The sequence below is a fragment of the Rhinolophus sinicus genome, linkage group LG01 (assembly GCF_036562045.2).
Source record: "Rhinolophus sinicus isolate RSC01 linkage group LG01, ASM3656204v1, whole genome shotgun sequence".
NCBI lineage: Eukaryota > Metazoa > Chordata > Mammalia > Chiroptera > Rhinolophidae > Rhinolophus > Rhinolophus sinicus.
In genome coordinates this window covers 193508592-193528975 of record NC_133751.1, presented here as the reverse complement: position 1 = coordinate 193528975, position 20384 = coordinate 193508592, and the positions used below count along the sequence as shown (strand labels likewise).

At 51.2% G+C, this 20384-nt stretch overlaps 2 protein-coding genes across 6 annotated transcripts; both read right to left on the bottom strand.

The window, feature by feature from the left end:
* Positions 1-391: 391 nt before the first annotated feature.
* On the bottom strand, positions 392-7665 carry DNAJB2 (DnaJ heat shock protein family (Hsp40) member B2). 5 transcript variants are annotated; one of them, XM_074313724.1, is made up of 11 exons: positions 7468-7662; positions 7089-7182; positions 6328-6437; positions 5201-5254; positions 4907-5029; positions 4092-4184; positions 3773-3875; positions 3530-3600; positions 2388-2594; positions 1506-1534; positions 392-1295 (listed from the first exon to the last, which is right to left on the bottom strand). In XM_074313724.1, exons 2-10 carry the CDS (start codon positions 7151-7153, stop codon positions 1512-1514), a joined length of 849 nt encoding a protein of 282 aa, XP_074169825.1. In that variant the 5' UTR covers positions 7154-7182; positions 7468-7662; the 3' UTR covers positions 392-1295; positions 1506-1511. The 5 variants fall into 5 exon arrangements, 3 of the variants coding, with proteins under 3 accessions (XP_074169825.1, XP_074169829.1, XP_019597379.1); XR_012489810.1 differs by having other exon boundaries at positions 1506-2594; positions 7468-7663; XM_074313728.1 differs by lacking the exon at positions 1506-1534 and having other exon boundaries at positions 392-572.
* Positions 7666-13846: 6181 nt separating this feature from the next.
* On the bottom strand, positions 13847-16269 carry LOC109452647 (tubulin alpha-1D chain). The gene is made up of 3 exons (XM_019741747.2): positions 16074-16269; positions 15602-15750; positions 13847-14839 (listed from the first exon to the last, which is right to left on the bottom strand). Exons 1-3 carry the CDS (start codon positions 16252-16254, stop codon positions 13862-13864), a joined length of 1308 nt encoding a protein of 435 aa, XP_019597306.2. The 5' UTR covers positions 16255-16269; the 3' UTR covers positions 13847-13861.
* Positions 16270-20384: the final 4115 nt, after the last annotated feature.

Genomic DNA, 20384 nt, shown 5'->3' with positions numbered 1-20384 from the left:
CAGACCCCGAGAACATGTCTTTACAGGTTTTCATGTGCTCCCTGCTTTCTGTGGTCTCCAGGCTTTCAGTGAAATCATACCTTAGTCTGGTCCTAGTTGTGCTGCAGAGTACTGGGTGGTGGGTCCCTGCGTAGGGAAGCACAGCTGCCTGGGGAAAGCCATTGGTGGGACCCCAGGAGGTGAGGGCAGAAGAATGTGAGCAATTCTCGGGATTCCACAGCATTCTTGGGGAGGGCAGCCTGGCCAAAGAGGGGACATCTGCTGTCAACGGGGAAAGCTTGCAACCTCTAGATGTTTGGGCAATAAAGGGGTGTGTGTCACCCACTGGTCCCACAGGTCATCCAGGCCTCCCTGGAAAGGAAGAACACTTCAACACAACACAACACCAAGCTCTCAAAACTCAGCTTTATTGAATTCCAGTGTTGCCCTCTGGTCTGAGCTCAGCCCAGCTGGCTTTGATAGGTCTCTGAGACACGATGTCACAGGGTCTGGCAACAACCTGGCTCCACCACTCCCCTTCCTGGCCATTGGGCTCCCCAGGCAGGGAGGAGGAGAGGCAACTCAGCTGTGTACTGGAGAGAGAATGGGCAGCAGGGTCAGAGGCCAAAGAAGCCATACAAGCAGCAACATGCCTGGAGCACCCATCACATGCCAATCCTGGACACACACACACACACACACACACACACACACACACACACGGGAATGCCCTTTAATTCAAGCTCTCTGCTGGTCTAAGCCCATTACCCTGCTTAGTGATCCCACCCAGGCCTCAGACCCCAGTACTGCCCACAGGAAAAGAGCCTCTCCCAGATGCCACAGGACTTTGATCTGTACACTCTAACCTCGGCACTAACAAGAGGTGTCAGGGGAATGAAGCTCAGAACATTGCCCCTTCATCCACATTCTCACCACCCCTGCCAGGGACAGACTAAAGGATAAGAACTCCCCATCTCACAGTGAGTAACAGGCCGACCTGGGTTGGAACTACTTGTCCCAAGATGCACAGCTCTATAACCACTCACTGCTTCCCTCAAGCAGAAATGGAAGGAGGGCGCATTGCATTCTGGGACGTGTAGTCCATGAGAGACGACATAAAAAACCCAGGGAAGAGTTTACAGGCTAAGACTACCAACACCTCCCACCCAGCCCCCACCCACCACCCAGGCCCAGCTCTAGCCCTGCACGGGTGAGGGACAGGAATGGAGGGTCCCCTCCCAGTGCACAGGGGAGAGCGCTGTCCTGTTGGAACTGTGCAGCAACTCTGGATCCTGGACATCCAGCTCAGAACACATCTGGGGAGAGAGAGCGGGGGTGGGTGACAGGAGAGAGGGTCAGCAGCAAGCCGTGGAGGATGGTGCCAAGCATGCAGACCTGGGCTAGCCCTGTGGCCTCTCCCTGCACCCTGATGCATGGTGAAGTAGGACGGGGCACAGTCCCCTCCTAGGCCTCCCTCCTGGGGCACCCTGGCCCTAGCCCACCTCTCCAGGGTTGGCCAGCCTCACCTCTGCCTAGTCCCGAGGCCTGGGGCAGGCTGAGGCAGCAAGAGGAAGGGAGGAGGAGTGGGCTCCGGTTCCGAATCTGGACGGCCGAGAGGCTCCCGCCCCACCCAGCTAGCCTCCCCGGAAGACCTTATGGCCCTACCGGCCACAGCATCTTCCTCGACACACTGAGGCCTTCTCAGGGAAGGAAGAAGGGAGTCCTAGCCAGACGGCAGTGAAAGCAAGCGATGAGGCCCATGGGGAATTGCAGAGAGGAGAGAGTGAGGAAGAAACGGCACCAGAAGAGAAGCAACAGAGACAGTCAGAGCTCAACACTGCACAGAAACCAGGGTGGGGGGTGTCCGCAGCTGGACAAGGAGAACCAGAGATTCCCCAGTGTAGCTGCCAACTCAGGCTCAGAGAACCCCAGGCCAAGTCCTCCTTCCTTGACATCAGCAACATAGGTGGCAGAAGACCTGGGCACAAAAGGACCACCCCAAACCACTAACGCCCCTAATAAGAAGTGCATCCTGGCTCCTCAGGCCCTCCCACTGCCCTGAGGCCCCTGCCCTGGGCTTCACCAGGGACCTATCAGCTCAGCAGAGCAAAGCTTGAGTCCACACTGGAGTGCAGGGGACCTGGGGGGAACCTGCAGGGGAGGCATGGAGTTCAAGGGGCCACACACCTCTCCGCTCTCCTGACTTGAGCAGGACCCCAGTCAACCTGAATTGGGGTGGGTTGGGCCTGGTGATCAGAGGATGAGGCAGCGAGAGGCCTTCTCCTCTAGGGTTGGGCTAGATTTGGCTGTGTCACCCCTTGCACCCTCATGGGTCCCCTGCATGCCCAGATCTTGGTACTGGGCCTTGAGGGGCCCTTGTCGTCGTCGTCTCTGTGCCTCCCGCCCACCTGCTGGTTTCTTCCCAGCTGCCTCCATCTCTGACAGGCTGTAGGCCATGGCGAGCTGAAGGTCTTCATCATCCTCAGAGAGGTCGCTGTCAGAGGGGCGTGATGCAGGGGTCTGCCGCATCTGCATGCCCCCGGATCTGGAGGTGACAGACTGTTGCTGCTCGCGACGGCTCAGCTCCAAGCCTAGTGCCAGGTCATCTGGGACACCTGCAAGAGTCATGGCCACCATGAGGCCCTCTGACCCAGGCCAGGGAAATCCTGCCAGGCTGCCTCATGCAGCAACAACTCTGACCACTTCTAGTCCCGCCTTTGGAAATGGCACATATGCATTTTGACACCTCGTATGTGGTTATGAGCACAGGCAGGTACTCAGCTCCAGCAGGTACGAGCTATTAGGTTGGTGCAAAGGTAATTACAGCTTTTGCAATTAACCATTTAAACTGCAATTACTTTTGCATGAACCTAGTATCTCTTTGGGCAAGTTTTTCAACCTCCCTGAGCCTCCCTTTCTTCATCTATAAAATGGAAATGATGAGAGTATTTACACTGTTAAATTGTTCCAATGATTAAATGAGACAGCATAGTGTTTCCAGGGTCAGCAGACATGAAAGGGTAGCCATGGTGACTACCCTGTACAGAGAGGTATTGTGGGAAGAGTTCAGCTCTAGGAATCCTGCGTCCTGAGTTTCATTCCTGGCTTTCCCACTTACTAAGCAGGACAGAGCCTTGGGCCTGGGGGATTAGGGCTTTGGAGCCTTGTCCAGCTGCGGGATTAGAGCCATTTAACTGTGCTGAGATGCAGCCACTTCAAATGTAAAAGGGTGCACACCAACTGCCGTGCTTTCCCCCTGGCTGTTTGAACAATACAAGGGGGTATGGTATGTGTGCAAGTGCTTTAAAAACAGGAAAGTGCTCTGCAAACTCGACACCCCACTAATAATGACGGTGATTAGCCAGCCCTCTCAATTCCCTGTCCTAGCCCCCTCCCCATGATCACCGTCTTGGCTCCTGCTAGTCTGGCCTGTGGCTGCCATTGACTTCATGCCCCAAGGGAGTTTAGACAGGAGCAGTTTGGGGAGGGAGCTTTGGGGCCTGGGGCTGGGGCCTCCTGCCAGGCACTGGGTGGCAGAGCTACTCCTTACCATTGATTGTGACTGACTTCAGCTGCCCATCCTCCTCCACTTCCACCCGTTCCTGCCCGTTCTCCATGATTCTGTGGGAGACAGCACAGGTCATTCAGTGGGCATGTCTGAGTCCTGTGGGCACTCAGCCAGGCTCTGGGATGCCACAGTGAACAAGACAATCTGGGCGCTGCCCTCAACGGGCTGACTTTCTAGTTGTCTGCAGCTCCCCTCCACCCCGTATGGTCCCAGAGGAGTCCTCACCTGCGTGTTGTGATGCGGCGTCCTTGGACAAAGGTGGTAGACATTGAAACAGAGCGAAAAGCACCGGCCCCAGGACTGAAGGAGAAAGATGAGGAGGAGAAATCTGGCATTGGGATAGAGGAGGAGGAAGAGAGGCTGTTAGACAGGCTGTAAGCAGCAGGCTGCAGTCACAATGGGCCAGGAACCTATGGGCTCAGTCCGCAGAGCTGCCCGGAGGCAGGGCTCCAGATGCACCAGAAAGAAGGCTTGGAAAAGCCACGAACTGAGATGAGGGGTTCCAAAACTCAGAGCTTGCAAAATGGGAAGGGACAGTACTTACCAGAGTGCCCAGGGAAGGAGGAAGAGAAGGTGAAGAAGGGGCCCGAGTGTCGGGATCCTCGGTTCTGAAGCTCTGAGAAGGGACCCAGGTCATCTACAACAAACAAGCAGATTAACCATCACCTGGTGAAGAGATTTCCCCCAAAAAATGTGCGAATCCTGCTTTTAAGTCTAAATATAAGCTGCTAAGGTACATTTCTGATTTTTTTACTTTTCTGCTTGGACTTATTTACAAATTAAATTCCTTTTTAATATATGAAAAAATTCATTAGTAAATTCTGTCCACAATAACGAATAAAGGAAGGAGTGGGGAAGGCAAAGAGGGATGACAGATAGCTCCTTCAGTCTAAGACCAGCATGATGTGATGTCAGGCAGACACTGCTCCACGTCTGGCTCTGCCATCTGCTTTGTGACCCGAAGCAAGTTATTTGAATACGCCTCAGTTTTCTCATCTGCAAATGGGGATAAAATTATCTGCCTCACAGGGTTCATATTAATCATTCCAAAAAATGGTATCTGTTGTTTGCAATGGCATTATTATTGTCACGTGATGCTTTGAATCTTGCTTTCATGGCTGTCATTGTTGAGGTCTAACAATGTGTTGTTGTTATCGTTTAATAAGGCAAGTCTCTGAAGTGTCGCTACAGGGTCACGTGAGTAGGTTCTGTCCCAGCTCACACTGGATCCACCCCCACAAAATCTTCATTCTGGAATTCTGCTTCCCTCTCAGCCTCCCACCTGAGGGCCTCCCAGCTAATGGAGGGTGGGCGTGGAGAGCGAAGTCGACTAGTCAGAGGCCTCCTGGGTCAACTCACCAAAGAGCTCCGAAAAAGGGTCTCCACTCCCAAAGAACTCCCGGAAGACCTCCTCAGGGCTGCGGAAGGTGAAGGTGAAGCCAGGCCCACCACTGCCAGCTTCAGCCCGAGATGGGCCAGTTCCTGGAGGAGAGGCAGGATGAGGAAGGGGCTTAGGGCGTGCATCTTGCCAAAGCTAGGGGACCCCACCTAAGACATGGGTAGGAGCCCCAAGAGAGCATCCGTTGTAAGAACCTGCCCTTCCTCTCTCCTCCCTGACCCACTTCTATCCCTAGGCCCCACCGCTCCACCTACCTGCTCCAGTTAGCCCTTCCCGGCCATAGCGGTCGTAGACCTCTCGCTTATGCTCTGGAAAGAGAGACTGGATCATTTCTCCCTCCCTCTGGGATGCCAGCCTCCCATTCTGGGCTAAGACCCTCAGAGGCTGACCAGAGATTGACACTTGGGGGACAGCACGGTACACAGGAGACACAGACTATACGTTTTAGCAGTAGCTCAGCCCTTCACACAGTGGCTCCTTCTCATCCGTAAAATGGACATGACACAGCACCTATCTCATAGGGTTGTTGCAAGGATGAAATGAGATAATCTACATAAACAGCTTAGCACAGTGCCTAACAGAGTAAGTGTTCCATAAATGTTAGCCAATTATTAATGTGTTATTATTGATCAGGGCTTAGCCTAAATGTCACCTCCTCAGAGAAACCTTCTGGGATCACCGTAACAAAAATCAGTGCCCATTATTCCTTATCACATCCCCCTGCTACTTTTCTTTGGAATACTCTTGTCTATGTATTAACTCGGTTAATGTCCATCTTCCCTGACCAGACGTAACAAAGCCATCAGGACAAGGACAGTGCCTATTTTTCACTCCGTTGTTCCGCAGTACCAAACAAGGGCCCAGCAACACAAGCATTCACCAAATATTTTTGGAATGAATACAAGACCTGGATTCATGGTCCAGGTCTGTGTGACCTTGAGCCAGTTACTTCACCTCTCCCAGCCTCAGTTTCCTTGCCTGTAAAATGGGGGTGATAAATCCTGCTTCACAGGATGACTGTGAAGACTCACAAAGATGATAACCACCAACACCGGGCACAGAGGAGGCTTGGCACACATTGGTTACCTGCCCTGCGTCCTTCTTTGTCAGGACCCATGCTGCAACTACCAGATCCTGGGGAGCAGACACTGAGCACAGGGGATGAGGGGAAGAATAAAAAGGTGCTTTGCACACAGTAGGTGCTCACTTGAAGCAAAAAGAGGAAAAAGTCCCAGAGTCCCTGTGGGAGGGGGGCACTTAAATGCCAGGTTGGAAAAGGCATGAGAGACTGGGGTGGTGGCAGCATGGCTTTGGGAAGGAGTGCAATGGGGCATGAAGTGGGGGCGACGGGTGACGCCTTGCCCTGACCCCTGGCCCTTACTGTCCGACAGCACTTCATATGCCTCGGCCACCTCCTTGAACTTCCTCTCAGCAAACTCTTTATTATCCGGGTTCTTGTCTGGATGCCACTGTAGAGCCTTCCGACGATACCTGCAGGAAGTGAGTTCAGAGGGTTGGGTCGGGACAAATGCGGTACTTCCCACTAGGGAACAGAATGACCCATTTTCCCACTAGCCAACCACTGTCCTTTCACCACTCAGAGCCCAGTCCAGGGCAGCTGCTGGAGCTGCCTCTGCTATGATGTTTTAATGGAATCCCTATCTCCCCTCTGCAGCCAGTACTAGGGCTACTTGTTTGCATTCGCAAATGATAATGTGAGGATGAGAAGGCCCCAGCCCTAACCCTCCCTGGGGATCTCTGGGGCTGGGGTTACAAAGGTGGAGGGTATATGTGGCCATGGACAGTACAGGGGCACTGGTCCTTTCTGGTCACATTGCCTGGGCATTTTTGCACTGCATCCTGAGAAAGCCCACACCTAGGGGCTGGGGGTGGGATAGCAGTGGAGAGGAGGGGTAGGGAGGGTTTACTAGAGAAGGACACAGACTGCAGCTCCCATGAGAACTTCATTCTATGGACTCTCTCCTACTCATCCAGGGGTCTCCTTCCTCCCTACAGGTGTCAAGGACCTGGTTCCCTCACACGGCCTCTGAAGGGCCCCATAAAGGTGAGAGTGGGGATGGGGGACGGGGGTGGGGGGTGGGGTGGGTGAAAAGCTCTGTGATGCACAGCGGAGGCACTTACGCCTTCTTGATGTCATCAGCGGACGCACTTCGCGGCACGTCTAGGATGTCGTAGTAGGATGCCATGGCAACTCGTCAGTAGGCTGGCGGGCCTCCTTGGGGGTGCAGGAGAGAAGGACGAGTCAGGCAGAAAGACCCAAGCGCCCCCTCCCTGGGGCTGGAGCCCCCGCCCCGGGGTGGCGGGTGGCGCTCCTAGGGGGAAGCGGAGCCCACTGAGCTCTGCTTGCGGCGGTGACTAGGCTTGCTCGGGCAGCCTTATCGGCCCCCGCAGGTCGATGCCACCGACTATCTCGGTGCCCAGGCCCGGGGAGCCCTAGCGCAAACCCGTAACTCCGCAGCCCAGCCTAGGACCCCCAGCCTGACGGGCAACCTGTCCACACCTCCTCCGCCCGGAGTCCCTGGCTCCTGCGGCGCCCCGCCCCTGCCCCCCGCCGGGAACCGTCTGGCACCGGCTGTCCGGCTCGCGGCTGCTGCGTAGGACGCGCCCGGCCCAGCTGTGCGCGCAAGCATGCGTCAGCTGCACGGAAACTACTAGAGAAACCCAGAGGAGGCCGGCTCGGCCAGTCACCCGGGGTGGGGGGGGAAGGGAGGGAGGTGGAGGGGGGGAATGCTGCTGCAGGGGCTGCCGGGAGATGGGGGCGGAGCCGGCTATATTGGGCCTGCACCGGGACGACATCATTCCCAGCTGGGACTTGGGAGACAACGGCCGGCTCCATCCAGGCATGACACACTCGCAAACAAACAAGCCACCCGGCTCCAGGTCCCTCTGTCGCTTTTCTATAAACAGGCTCGATGATTGATGGTTACTCACCCCTGAGGAAATCGCCACCTCAAGAACTTAGATCCTCCTCTGGGCTTAAATCCACCTCCTCCTCCTCCTCCTCCAGATCCCAGCTCTAACCCCAGGTCCTCAAAAGAGGCTGCACCTACTTAACTGAATAGGTCAGATCTGCCTCTGATAGCATCTCATAGCATCCTACAAATTAGCATTTATTTGTTTGATTATTTAACTGACGTTCACCTCCTCCACTAGAATATAAATTCCACAGGGCAGAGATTGCGTCTTTTTTTCCTACTGGAGTATTAGGGCAATGGTGGGGTTAAAAAATAATCACTGATGATCAAATAATGAACAAATGCAAACCCCTTGTTGACTGTTTTGACACATTTGAGGAGATGGGGTTAAAGAGTAAAAGGAAGGCAAAGAGTAAAGGAAATCCCTGGATTCAAGGTTTTTCTTCCCAAAGTGATCCTGAATAGAATTCTTCCACCTCAAAATGATTCCTGGGCTCAGGCCTCATGGGAGAGTTAGCGAACCCTCCAGAATAGGCTCCTGTTTGATATCATCCAGGCCAATCCACCAAGTATTGATTGAGCATCTTCTACATACTAGATGCTGCCACGTTGTAAAAAGAAGAATGTGGCCCAACCCTACCTCCCCAGAGCTCCAACTGGATAAGATACCAGTCCATTAATACAGCCCACTGGGAAACCTCCAGGCTTTGGAAACAGTAGAGCAAGCTGGCTCTACTGTGTGACTTGGGGAGACCTCTGAGGACTCAGTTTGTCCTCCCTACAGGTAACACCAGCGGTGTTTGAAAGTCAGATGAGGCGTATTTCATAGTAGGTCTTAGCACAGATCCTCTCTGGCATCATGATTGGCCCAAGCGGTAATGGTTAAGTGAGTCCAGAAGAGTGTTTTTAGACTGGGTGACCCAGAAATGCTTCACCAAAGAGAAGGGCTTGAGCCAGATATGAGAAAAGAGGGTGGTGTGCATTTGTCCAGTTTTCCTGGCTGCTCACAGTTGGAGCCTCCTGTCCACATTTGGGGAATTCCCATTGCGTAGACCTTGACGGGTGGCCTGCCACGAAGCTCGGCCTCTTGCTCTCCCAGACTTCTCGGCTCCAAGGGTGCAGGTAAAAGACATAATCTCTGCCAATCAGAAGCTCCCACTGGGACTTTGAATCTGGAGCAAGTTACAGAGAAGCTGGGGCAGTTGAGAATTAATTTCTGCAAGGGTGGTGATGGCGGCAGAGCCAGCGGCGGCCTCTAGTGTCTACAGGAGGAAATGTTAGCCTCGGTGCCTAGGTGGGAGGGGGCCTCCCTGCAGTGCGTAGAGGGGTCAGGGGTCTTTTAAGCATGCTATCATGTGCCCTGACCTTGACTATGGTGCTGGCTGCCCAGCTTACCTTGGTGCCTACCTGTTTGCGGAGCCTTATTTGGCAGCCCTCGTATTGATTCTGTGTGTGTGTGTGTGTGTGTGTGTGTGTGTAATGTGCCACTTAGTTTCTGCTTTTTACAACAGGAGTCCTGACTGATCTTGGTATAAGAGGAAGGAATAGGTTAGGTTAGGTCACTTGAAAATCTTCTAAATCTCTATCTTCTTACTTCTTTTATCTCCACAGACATTTGTCTAGCACCTACATGTATGAGTATGTGATATTATATTAAGAATAGGAACAAAGAGGTTTAAGTTCAGTCCCTGTACTCAAGGAGACGAAAATCTAATTGGGACATAGACAGCTGGGGGAAATTAACTGCATCTAACAAATGGTTAATTTTCTTTGTTCACAAAGAATTCCAACAAATTAATAAGACAAAAGAATGCCATTTTTTAAATGGGCAAAGGACACAGACAAGACACCTCAGAAAATACTGGCTTTTAAATATATGAAAAGATGTATAATCTCCTAACAAGAGAATTATAAAGGAAAACTGCGACAAAATACTGTTTCACTTATCAGATGATTGACGAAGATCAAAAAGTTTAACATCGTAGGGGCAAGGCTGTGGGCACAGGCATTCTCATACACTCGTAGAGGGAAGGAAATTTGGTATAAATTCTAAAGAGAGCAATATGAGGTATATCAAAATTAAAGGTACATAGCCTTTGACCAGCAATTCCAATTCTAATAATTTATGGTTGTACATATGTGCAAAGAAGTATGTACAAGGGTTGCAGCATTCTTTTCAATAGCAAAGAACTGGAATCAACCTAAATACTCATTAATAGCAGACTGGTTAAATAAGTGATGCAATGGAATACAATGGAATACTATTCTGTCACCAGAAAGAATGGGGTACATTTACATGAACTGATATGGACCATCTTCTAGATTTACTAAGCGAAAAAACAGGTATAGAACAACATGTATCTAAATGTACATACACACGTTAGTATATACGGGAATGTAGATGCGAATGTAGATGTATCTGGAAGGAAACACTAACAAAAAAGGCAACAGTGGTGGCTGCCAAGAGGGGAACCAATGAAGGAGACATTTTCACTGTATAGACTTATTTTTGCTGTTTGTAAATATCTTTGGTAGTTTTTGAATTCTGAAGGATGTGCACATACTAACTGTACAAACATATACAGAATTAAAATCTATTTGGGGAAATAGGATATTGGCAAGAAGCTAAGTACTGCCATACAAGGAAGTCCATGCCAAGTACCAAATGAGTGATAGAAATACAGAAAGTGCCAGGAGAATCTAGAGGAGGGAGAGCTGCCCAGGGTTGGGTGGGTTCTGGGTAACCATGACCTAAGCTGGAAGGAATGGCAACACTGAGACAAGCAGGGGAGGTGACATTCCAGAAGGAGGGAATGGTGAGAACACAACTCTGGAGGCAAGCATGTTCCTGACACATCAGAGGCGAGGGAATAAATGTGTCGAGTGGATTCCAAGGCTGGGAATCTGTCTCTTGCACCTGTCTGCAGAAGGTAATTGTAGCCTCACTTTAGAAGCGTCAAGGATGAAAGCATTCCCCTGCACTGAGGGAGTGCCCAGGAGCCAGGCTGGGTGGCACTCCCAGCTGCCCCATGGAGCTCTGGATTGCCACCTCCCCACTCCCACACCTAGTCCAACCTAAGCCTGCTAGTCGCTACTAGCACAGTTTCTAGCTGGTTGGCTTCTCAGGGTCTGAGAGGAGATGGCTCTATAGCTGCCCGGGGTGGGCTGGCTGGTACAGCAGACAGGAGGGCGGCCTGGCGGCCTCTCTGGATGCCCAGCCATTGAAGACTCACTCCCTCTTGGCCTTCTCTGCTGGCCTCTCAAAAGGCCTCAGCTCCTATGAGATTGGGGCTGGGAGGAGGACTTTCCAGAGGGCACTTACAGCCCCAAAACTTGGCCCCAAAGATGCCTCTTCCCTCGTTCAGCTCAGAAGCTGGGTCCCTGCATCTCACCAACACATGCCTTCCACCACAGTGCCTGGGCAGGGGAGTGTCAAGGGGAGTGTCTCCCCCCTCCCTGCCTTCAAGGCACCTGAGTCACTGTCTGGGCACTGGGAACTTGGCAGGCTCAGAAGAGGTGCTGTCCAGAGGGGTACCTAGAACTGCTGTGGGCAAGAGGGGAGTTCATATGAGGATGGGGAGGGCATCAGCATAAGTTTTGGCCCAGGCTGACCTGGGTTTAAATCTTTATTCTTCCCTTTACTAGCTGAGTAACTTTGGGCAAGTTACATAACTTCTCTGAGCATCAGTCACCACATATAAAATAGGCATTCATTTCACAAGTCTAGTCAACAAATATTGAGTATCTAATATATGTTGGGCAACATTCTGGTGCTGAGAGTAGACTAGGCCTTGTTCCCATGAAGCTTCCAGTCCAGTGGGTATAATTGTCTTTACCTCAGGATTAAAGAAGATAATATGGCTACAAGGGCTGGTGCATAGTAGATGCTCAATAAATGGCAGCCATTTCTTAGGGTTTGAAGGGCTCCCAAAATAACCCCTCTTCCTTTGCCAAGTTTGAAACCAGTTGAGAGAAAGGCACAGGAATCAAATAAAGATTTGGAATTCAGTCCATTTAATGGAAAAATAAAATGGGTGTGAGGACATAGCTGAACTATTCAGCCAAAATGGACTTCGAAATACTCCCTGTGAATTAAATTACCCCTTTCCCAGCACCACCACACATACATCTACACACAACTGCAGGCCTCTGTCTTCCTAGGACAGACCTTCCCCTGTGAGCTTAAATTCTCAAATTAAAGTGGAGAATATTTGCTCTCTCTGGGCAAATGATTCCAAAATAGGAGGAGGGAACTGCTACGCTGGGCATGCCCATTTTCTTCTCTAAACCCCCCACCATCCTGTTGCTTCCACTCCATCCACTACTTACTGCAAAGTAATTACTGGGACAAGTGTGACAGGGACAGGTGATGGGTCAGATGAGGAAAAGCAGGAGTCACTCCATTTCCAGTGCTGATATGTGTTTTATTTGTCTGTTTTCTCTGAGATCCATTCCTCCACCTTCCCTATGCTGCTCTGTATCTCACAGGCTGCACCCCTTTTTTTCTAGGCCCTTTGCCAACTAGCTTCTGTCTAGGTTCAGCCAACCGGAGCTGCTGGCTGGAGATTGAGGGTGAGAGGAAGGGAGAAGCCAGGGTAATTCTCTCCTTCTCTCTAAATCTGGGGGTATCTCAGACCGTGGTTGTATCCACTCTATGGCTCTGCATCCTGACCAATGTCCCTCCCTCCTTGGTCCCTCCTGCTCCCTCTGGGTAGCTCTGCTGTGGCTCCAGCTCCAAAGCTCTGCCCTCACCATCTCATCCCTTGACCTTCAGCCCTGGGGTGATAGCAGCTTCTTAGTGTTGCTGACCTTTGGGCTGCCTTCCCAGGCCTGCTGAGCCTGTGTCCTCTCAGGGTCTGAGAGGAGATGGCCCTACAGCTGCCCAGGGTGGGCTGGCTGGTACAGCAGACAGGAGGGCGGCCTGGCGACCTCTCTGGATGCCCAGCCATTGAAGACTCACCTCTCTCTTGGCCTTCCCTGCTTGCCTCTCAAAAGGCCTCACCTCACCTCCTGTGAGATATCGGGGAAAGGGGACACTGCAGGAAGGACAGAGTAGAAGGCAACACAGCACTGAATCTCTGTGAGGTTGGCTTGCCTTAATTTCCAATGGTTAAACCATCCTTCCAGCCCAGCTGGGGCTACAGAAAGTCCACATACAAGGATTTAAGGGGCAGCCATCTGGTTGGAAGTGGGGCTTGAAACTGTACTTGCATAATACGCGGCATAGGATTGAAAAAAGGGTCCATTGCCTGTTGAGGGTTGATAGGGCTTACTGGAGGAAGGGAAGCCGCCACCCCCCACCCCCACAACTGCCAGCCATTCTCCCATTGTTGCTGCCACTGTGCCACTGTTCTGCCTTAATGCCAGTTTCTGAACTCTCTAAACCCAAACCTCCTGCCTGAAGAAAACAAAACCCGAATCTATAGGATGAACACCAGCTATATCAGCTGTATCAGACTACTCTAAGGCACCTCCTGGCCTCACCAGGCTCTTGTTGCAGCCTGTGGGGCATGGACCTAACATCATCTTGCCTCCTGCCCCAGGGTTTCTCTGTTGACCCTGAAGCCCAAGTGTGTGCAACCCGGAAGTACAGAGGGGCTCATGCTTAATAGGGCAACATTTTAACCAACTGAAGAATGGAGCCAGTGCATAAGTTCCCCCACCCTCACCACCTCTCCTACCCTCTCACCCAAGCAATGGTTCTGAGATGCCATTTATTCAGCTGCCTCTTCACTAGGGTAAATTCTCCCTCCTTCCTTGCTTTACTTGGCCCCCATTCCGCTTCCTGCAATGTACTCTTTATTGAAATCTAAAATCAGATCTGCTTTCTGGGGGAGTCTAGGCTAAGATACCAGCCTTTCTATCCCTCATGAAGGAGAAGCCCTCCTCTCATGGTTTTTCCCAAGAGAAAAAGACATTTGTGAGACAATAAGGCCACAGCACCTTATTTAGCACAGATACAAAAGCATCCCCCTAGTATTAAACCCCCTCTCTTTCTTCCCCCTCCCCCTCCACACTATCCATGCCCAACTCCTCGTAATCCTTCTCCAGGGCAGCCATATCCTCCCGGGCCTCGGAGAACTCACCCTCCTCCATGCCCTCACCCACATACCAATGCACAAACGCCCTCTTGGCATACATCAGGTCGAACTTGTGGTCCAGGCGGGCCCAGGCCTCGGCAATGGCGGTTGTGTTGCTCAGCATGCACACAGCTCGCTGCACCTTGGCCAGGTCACCCCCAGGCACCACAGTGGGCGGCTGGTAGTTGATACCAACCTTGAAGCCCGTGGGACACCAGTCCACAAATTGAATACTGCGCTTGGTCTTGATGGCAGCAATGGTGGCGTTGACATCCTTGGGCACCACGTCTCCACGGTACAGCAGGCAGCAGGCCATGTACTTGCCATGACGGGGATCGCACTTCACCATCTGGTTGGCAGGCTCGAAGCAGGAATTGGTGATCTCGGCCACCGACAGCTGCTCGTGGTAGGCCTTCTCTGCAGAGATGACGGGCGCGTAGGTGGCCAGGGGGAAGTGGATGCGAGGGTAGGGCACCAGGTTGGTCTGGAACTCCGTCAGGTCCACATTGAGGGCCCCGTCGAAGCGCAGGGAGGCTGTGATGGAAGAGACGATCTGGCTGATGAGGCGGTTGAGGTTGGTGTAGGTGGGGCGCTCGATGTCCAGGTTGCGACGGCAGATGTCATAGATGGTTTCGTTGTCCACCATGAAGGCACAGTCTGAGTGCTCCAGGGTGGTGTGGGTGGTCAGGATGGAGTTGTAGGGCTCCACCACGGCTGTGGACACCTGGGGGGCAGGGTAGATGGAGAACTCGAGCTTGGATTTCTTGCCGTAGTCAACAGAGAGCTGCTCCATCAAGAGCGAGGTGAAGCCGGAGCCGGTGCCGCCCCCAAAGCTGTGGAAAACCAGGAAGCCCTGAAGTCCTGTGCACTGGTCGGCCTCACAAGTGAAGGCAAAGAGAAATGTGGGGTGTGAAGCACAGCTGACAAATGGGAAAGAACCAGCTTGTGCTGTTTCAAATTGCCCCAAAAATTTCATAAAATCTTTGGAAGACTTTTCTAAGAGCACAACAGAGGTCCTCATAGGGTAGGCCCACTCTCTCTCCTCCTCGTCCCTCTTCCTCTGACACCTCCTGAGGTCTCTCGTAGGCAGCTCTCTTGAATCCCGTGACATAGTCATTGTCATCATAACTCGACAGCTCCACCCAACTTCATACCTGTGTCCTCCTGATTCAACTTCAGATGTTTCTGCAGGGCTTCTCTACTGAGATCAACAATCTAGGAACTCAATCCCCATCCTTGGTAGAAGCCAAAGTCGATCTTGTAGCCCTGGACTGGCATTATTTGGATCCCTGTTTTTCACAGAGCCTTCTGCCCACCCCTACAATATAAGATGATATTCTGGGAATGCTTCTGGACCCCCATAGCTTGGCCAGGCAGCCCATGGAAAGGTTTGCCCTGGTGGTCACTCTGCCCAGCTTTGGACCCATTGCTATGAGAGAGAGAAGACAGCCAGCTCCATGATGGAGCTTACGCTCTGCCTCCCCTGATGAGAATGCAGGGCCCTGATCCTGTGTGTTTAAGACTTTTCCAGGAGCCTCTCTCCCAAAGGCTGAAGTGGCCCTTCCCCTATCTGGTCTCCAGACCACTTCACAGCAGGAATCCAGAATCCCCTTTCCCCAGCCCTCAGCCCTTCTCTCACCAGCTTCTGAATCCGGTCCAGCACCAGGTCGATGAGCTCCTTTCCAATGGTACAGTGGCCTCGGGCATACTTACTGGCAGCATCTTCCTTGCCTGTGATGAGCTGCTCTGGATGGAAAAGTTGGTGGTATGTGCCCATCTGAACTTCATCTGTAATGAACAGAGTTTTAGGCCCCCTCCTCTTGCAGCCTGGTTCCGAGAGCCCCAAGGTATCCAGAAAGGGTGGGGTATCCAAGCCCCAATTTCTACCCTGGAGGAGCTCCATTCAGGCTACTGTATTGCCCTTGACTTAAAGTGTCCTTCAATGCAAAAGAAAGGGATGTGGAGTGACCTTGAGACTCTGGAGCTGAGTGACAGTGATTCTGCAGATCTGGAGTTCTAATTGGCAGTAGCAACTAGGAACCACAGACTCTAGTGTTCTCCTGTTACAGAGAAAGACTTGCTGTGGCACCTCGGACGAGGTCATCACTTACCAATCACGGTGGGCTCCAAATCCACAAACACTGCCCGGGGCACATGCTTTGCAGCTCCAGTTTCACTAAAGAAGGTACTGAAAGAGTTGTCCTCTCCTCCGATGGTCTTGTCGCTGGGCATCTGCCCATGTGGTTGGATCCCCCATTCCAAGCAGTAGAGCTCCCAGCAGGCATTGCCCATCTGCACACTGACCTGCCCCACATGGACTGAAATACATTCACACTGAGTGGGCAAAGGGCAGAGAACACGGTGAACAGAGAAAACATATTAAACCTGGACACGATTCCTGCCTTCCTTCCTTGAGTAGTTCTCCTGCTGAGGGCAAAGCTTCCTGGACTCTGCTGTCCTTGCCCTACTTCCTGTGTCTAAGTACTTACTGGTGGCACTGAGGACCAAAAGGTTGCCTCTGGGGGTTGGACCAAAACAGAGTATGTAGGCAGTTCTAAGATTCCAGAGTCTTGCTCAGTGACTAAGCGTCTTGAGGAATGTTGAGGGGATCAAATGAGTCTGGCAGAGTAACCCCCCTCATATTCAGAAAGAAATTAAGGGCCACTGTTGAGGGAAGCAAGTGAGGTTTCATGGGTCAGAGATAAGGAAGAGGTGTAGAAAAAGCAGAAAGAACTCTAGATTCTTGTTACAGCTAGAAATGCCGGCAAGGAAGGGAAAAGTGGGCTTGAAATGGATGTGCAACTGTTCTTTCCTCTCTGGGTGTGCATGTGTCACGTGGGGCGGCCTGCGGGGTCTCTAGTCCTGCTCCCTGCATAAGAACGCAGGACATGGTGAGGCCAAAAAGGAGCACCCACAGAGCCATAGACAGGGGAGTCATACCACTATAGTCTCGCTGGTGGCTGGGTGGGAGATGCAGGAAGCAGGAGCCACACGATTTGCAACCTGCCGTCTGCTTCTCTGCCAACCAACCTCACTTGCTAACTGCAATCCGCGCCTCTCTGCAATCCCCAATCCCCAATCCGCGCTTGCCAGCCACCATCCGCTGCTAGCGTAGCCTCAGCAGTTATATCAGTGGCCAATGGCTCTCTGGTTACAGCTAACGGCCAACTAGTCACAGCTGATGGCCATCTACTACTCCAGCCAGCACCTTTCCATGTGAGGCCGAGAGCCTAGAAACTGTTCTCCTGGCTCTGTTCCCACCACATGGTTCTGGAACTAGGAAGAAAGGTCTTCCCCACATGATTCAAGGCTGGCGGTCAACGAAGTCTTGGCCCTGACGCAGGACTGGAATCATCTGCTTGGTCCTAGAAATGAGAAAGGTCAGTGTCCTGCCTGGGGAGCCTATGAGAATCAAGGAGGCGGCCCTCTCGCTTTATCCCGTTTATTTGAGTCTCTACTATGCCGAACGCTGTGCTGACCCTGGCCATCCATAGCACCTGACACTTGGTCGCCGCCCTCCCGAAGCTGTGTCGGGAAAGGAGAGTTTCATACATTAACAGATAGATGTGTGACAGTGGGGTAAGTGGGGTACCAGAATATGTCTCCCAGCTCTGCTTGAGAAGTCATTACGACAGACCTTAAAAACAAAATGAGCACATTCATCGTGTTTCCCCAAATGTTAAGGCTTAGTAATGTGGAGGGTGTGGAATAATGTGAACTCTTCCACTGCTGGTAGAAGGCGCCAGTGGTACGTCTCTTTTGGAGGTAATTTGGCAATGTCTAGGAAAGCTGAAGGTGTTTGTGCTCTAGAGAGATTCTTACCCAGGTAAACAAGAAAACAGGTGCAAAACCTGTCATAGCACCACAGCAATGGAAGCCAGTTAAGTGTCCTTCAGCAGGAGAAAATTGTTAAAGAATGATTTGGAAGTGGAAATGAATGAAATACAAGGCAGAATCTTACCCCAAAAATTCTCACCAGAAAAAAAGCAAATTAAGAAGAATCATACAATATGATACCATTTATATAAATCTTTAACTTGTAAAATAATATGATGCATCATTTACAGATGAAGTTATATATTTACTATATATCCTTATAATGTGTGTGTATTGCAACAAAACTAAAGGAAGCAAGGGAATAGTATTATGATAGCATAGTACAGTGTCACATAGTTGCTGGACTTATCATGCTGATCACTTCTTTAGGTGTATAATTGTTGAATAACTATGGTGTACCCCTATAATATAATATTTCATGTTAGCTATATTTTTAATAAAAATCTTTTTTTAAAAAGGCAAGGGAAACTATTAACACCAAATTTGGAGTAATGGTTCTCTCTAGTACAGGCAAATGCAGAGATTCTATTTCTTAAAGTGGGTAGCAGGCGTTCATTGTATTATTCTTTATACTTTTTTGCATGTCTGAAATATTTCATGAATCTTTAATGAGGATGCTTCCTCCGTAAATTTAATAAGTCACTGACATTTTTATGTGACATAAGGGCCTTGACGTCTTATGATTTTTAGATGACTGGGATTAATCCATAAATCATTTGTATCCCAGCCCTATTACTTCTCCGCTTGCCTTGAGCAAGAGTCTTAACCTCTCTGTGGGTGTCCTCCCCTGTGACACGGGGGCGATAATAAGAGCCCCTCAAAAAAGAGCCCCCTAGAATTCTTATGCGGATCAAATGAAAGAATGCATGCATGTTGCCTGGCTCATTTTGTGACACATGTTAGGGTGCACCATACATGTTGGTCCCCCTACAGCTCCCCATCCCCCAATTCCTTCTGTCATAGTAAGAGAAGGCAATGAATTAAGCTGGGAGGGATTGAGGGACAAGGGGTTCAGAAATCCCCAGGTCCAGGAGGAAGGGCTGACCCAAGTCACCAATGACCTGGCGAGGCCAGCATCAGCTGCCGCACTTCCAAGCTTGCCCAGGCTCTGTCTACAAAGCCAGACACAGTCCTGGTCCCCCCAACTGCTGGCCCATGCCAAACATCTCTGACCTCTTGGGTATTCCTGTGATGCTAGAAATGATGCCCCCTACGTTGGGGCAAAGAACTGAGCCCCTGGAGTCACACAGACTTGGCCTCAAAGCCCTGTTCCTCTACGACTTCAGACAAGTTACTTCACTTCAGTTGCTCTAGCTCCTTTTCCTTTTGACCGTAAAAATAATATAATCTCGCACCTGAACCAGCAAGCTTTATCACTGTGAGGATATTGATTAGTTCCCATTTATTAAGCACTAGTTAGGTGCCAATCACTGTGCTAAGTGCTTCATATACATTATCACATTTAATTTTCACAACAACCCCCTGCGGTAGGTATTTTTATTAACCCATTTTACAAATAAGGAAACTGACTCTCAGAGAGGTTAAGCAACTAGCTCTTAACTGCTCTCCTATCGGGCCTGGTGGGGAGACATGTTAAAGATATCAGATGAGCCCAAGCCCAGCCAATTCTCCATAAATGAGAGCACCCTCCCTCTCCCTCCTCCTTCTCTCTCTCCCCACTGATAATAACTGCAAATGGCACGGCTATGAAGATGTGTCCCCACAGCTGGGAGGTGGGACCACAGTGAGTCTGCAGTGGGGCCCAGGGTTTGTAGGAAAATGCCTACATTTTTCTGCTGCAGTCCTGCTTACCCCACACTCCCTACCACTAAATTTAGAGCTTTTCAGCAGCCCTGCCTCTGAGCCCAGGCTCAGACCTACATCCTGGTTACCATCGCCTGTCCTTCTCTACCCACTGAGTATGGCCCACACACCAGCACACTTGGAGGTGCCGCACTCACATCTGTAAGGCTTCTTTCCCCTTCCCCACCTCACCTACCCGCACCTAGTCCTATAAACATCTGTACTCCCAAAGGTCCCTCACACCACCCACCTGAGCCTACTGGGACTCTCACTTGCATGCACCCCACCCCTGCTCACCATGCTGCCTGGCTGGGAGCCAGCTGGGGTCGTCTGTCTTTGTCTGCTGCTAGATGGAAGGTGGGCATGGGTCTGTGAGACACCCACAGCTGCCAGCCTCTGGTCTGCTCTCAGGGTGGGACTGTTGTTAGAAACATCCCCAGGATGGCAGGCCTGTTGACTTGATTACCAGGCCTGGGCCCAAAGAGGGGAGCGAGTTGGAGTGTGGGTGGGGCTGCTAAGAGTCTGCAGTGAACCAGAAATAAGGAAAACGGGGGCAAGAGATCAACCTCAGCGCCTCCTGGGTAGAAACTCAGACTATCATAGAACATAGGGAACTACCGCTTGGTTTGAGCCACGTCTCCAGCATGTAACATCTTGCCTCAGTTTTCTCATCCGTAGAATGGGGAGTAGTATTGTAAGGGTTAAACAAGATAACATTTCCTAAGTGCTTAGTCCAGAATTGCTGTTTTTCTCCACAGGGAAAGCAAGCTGATGAGCAGGGC

Excerpts from the sequence above, each read along its gene's own strand:
- LOC109452647 (XM_019741747.2), bottom strand. The coding sequence starts at position 16,254 with ATGGGCAATGCCTGCTGGGAGCTCTACTGCTTGGAATGGGGGATCCAA. Across the intron at positions 15,751-16,073 it reads TTTGGAGCCCACCGTGATTG|ATGAAGTTCAGATGGGCACA; the intron begins GTAAGTGATGAC and ends TGTTCATTACAG. Across the intron at positions 14,840-15,601 it reads TGGACCGGATTCAGAAGCTG|GCCGACCAGTGCACAGGACT; the intron begins GTGAGAGAAGGG and ends TTCACTTGTGAG.
- DNAJB2 (XM_074313724.1), bottom strand. The coding sequence starts at position 7,153 with ATGGCATCCTACTACGACATCCTAGACGTGCCGCGAAGTGCGTCCGCT. Across the intron at positions 4,185-4,906 it reads CCCTTTTTCGGAGCTCTTTG|ATGACCTGGGTCCCTTCTCA; the intron begins GTGAGTTGACCC and ends TGTTTGTTGTAG. Across the intron at positions 2,595-3,529 it reads GAAGTCAGTCACAATCAATG|GTGTCCCAGATGACCTGGCA; the intron begins GTAAGGAGTAGC and ends TGACTCTTGCAG.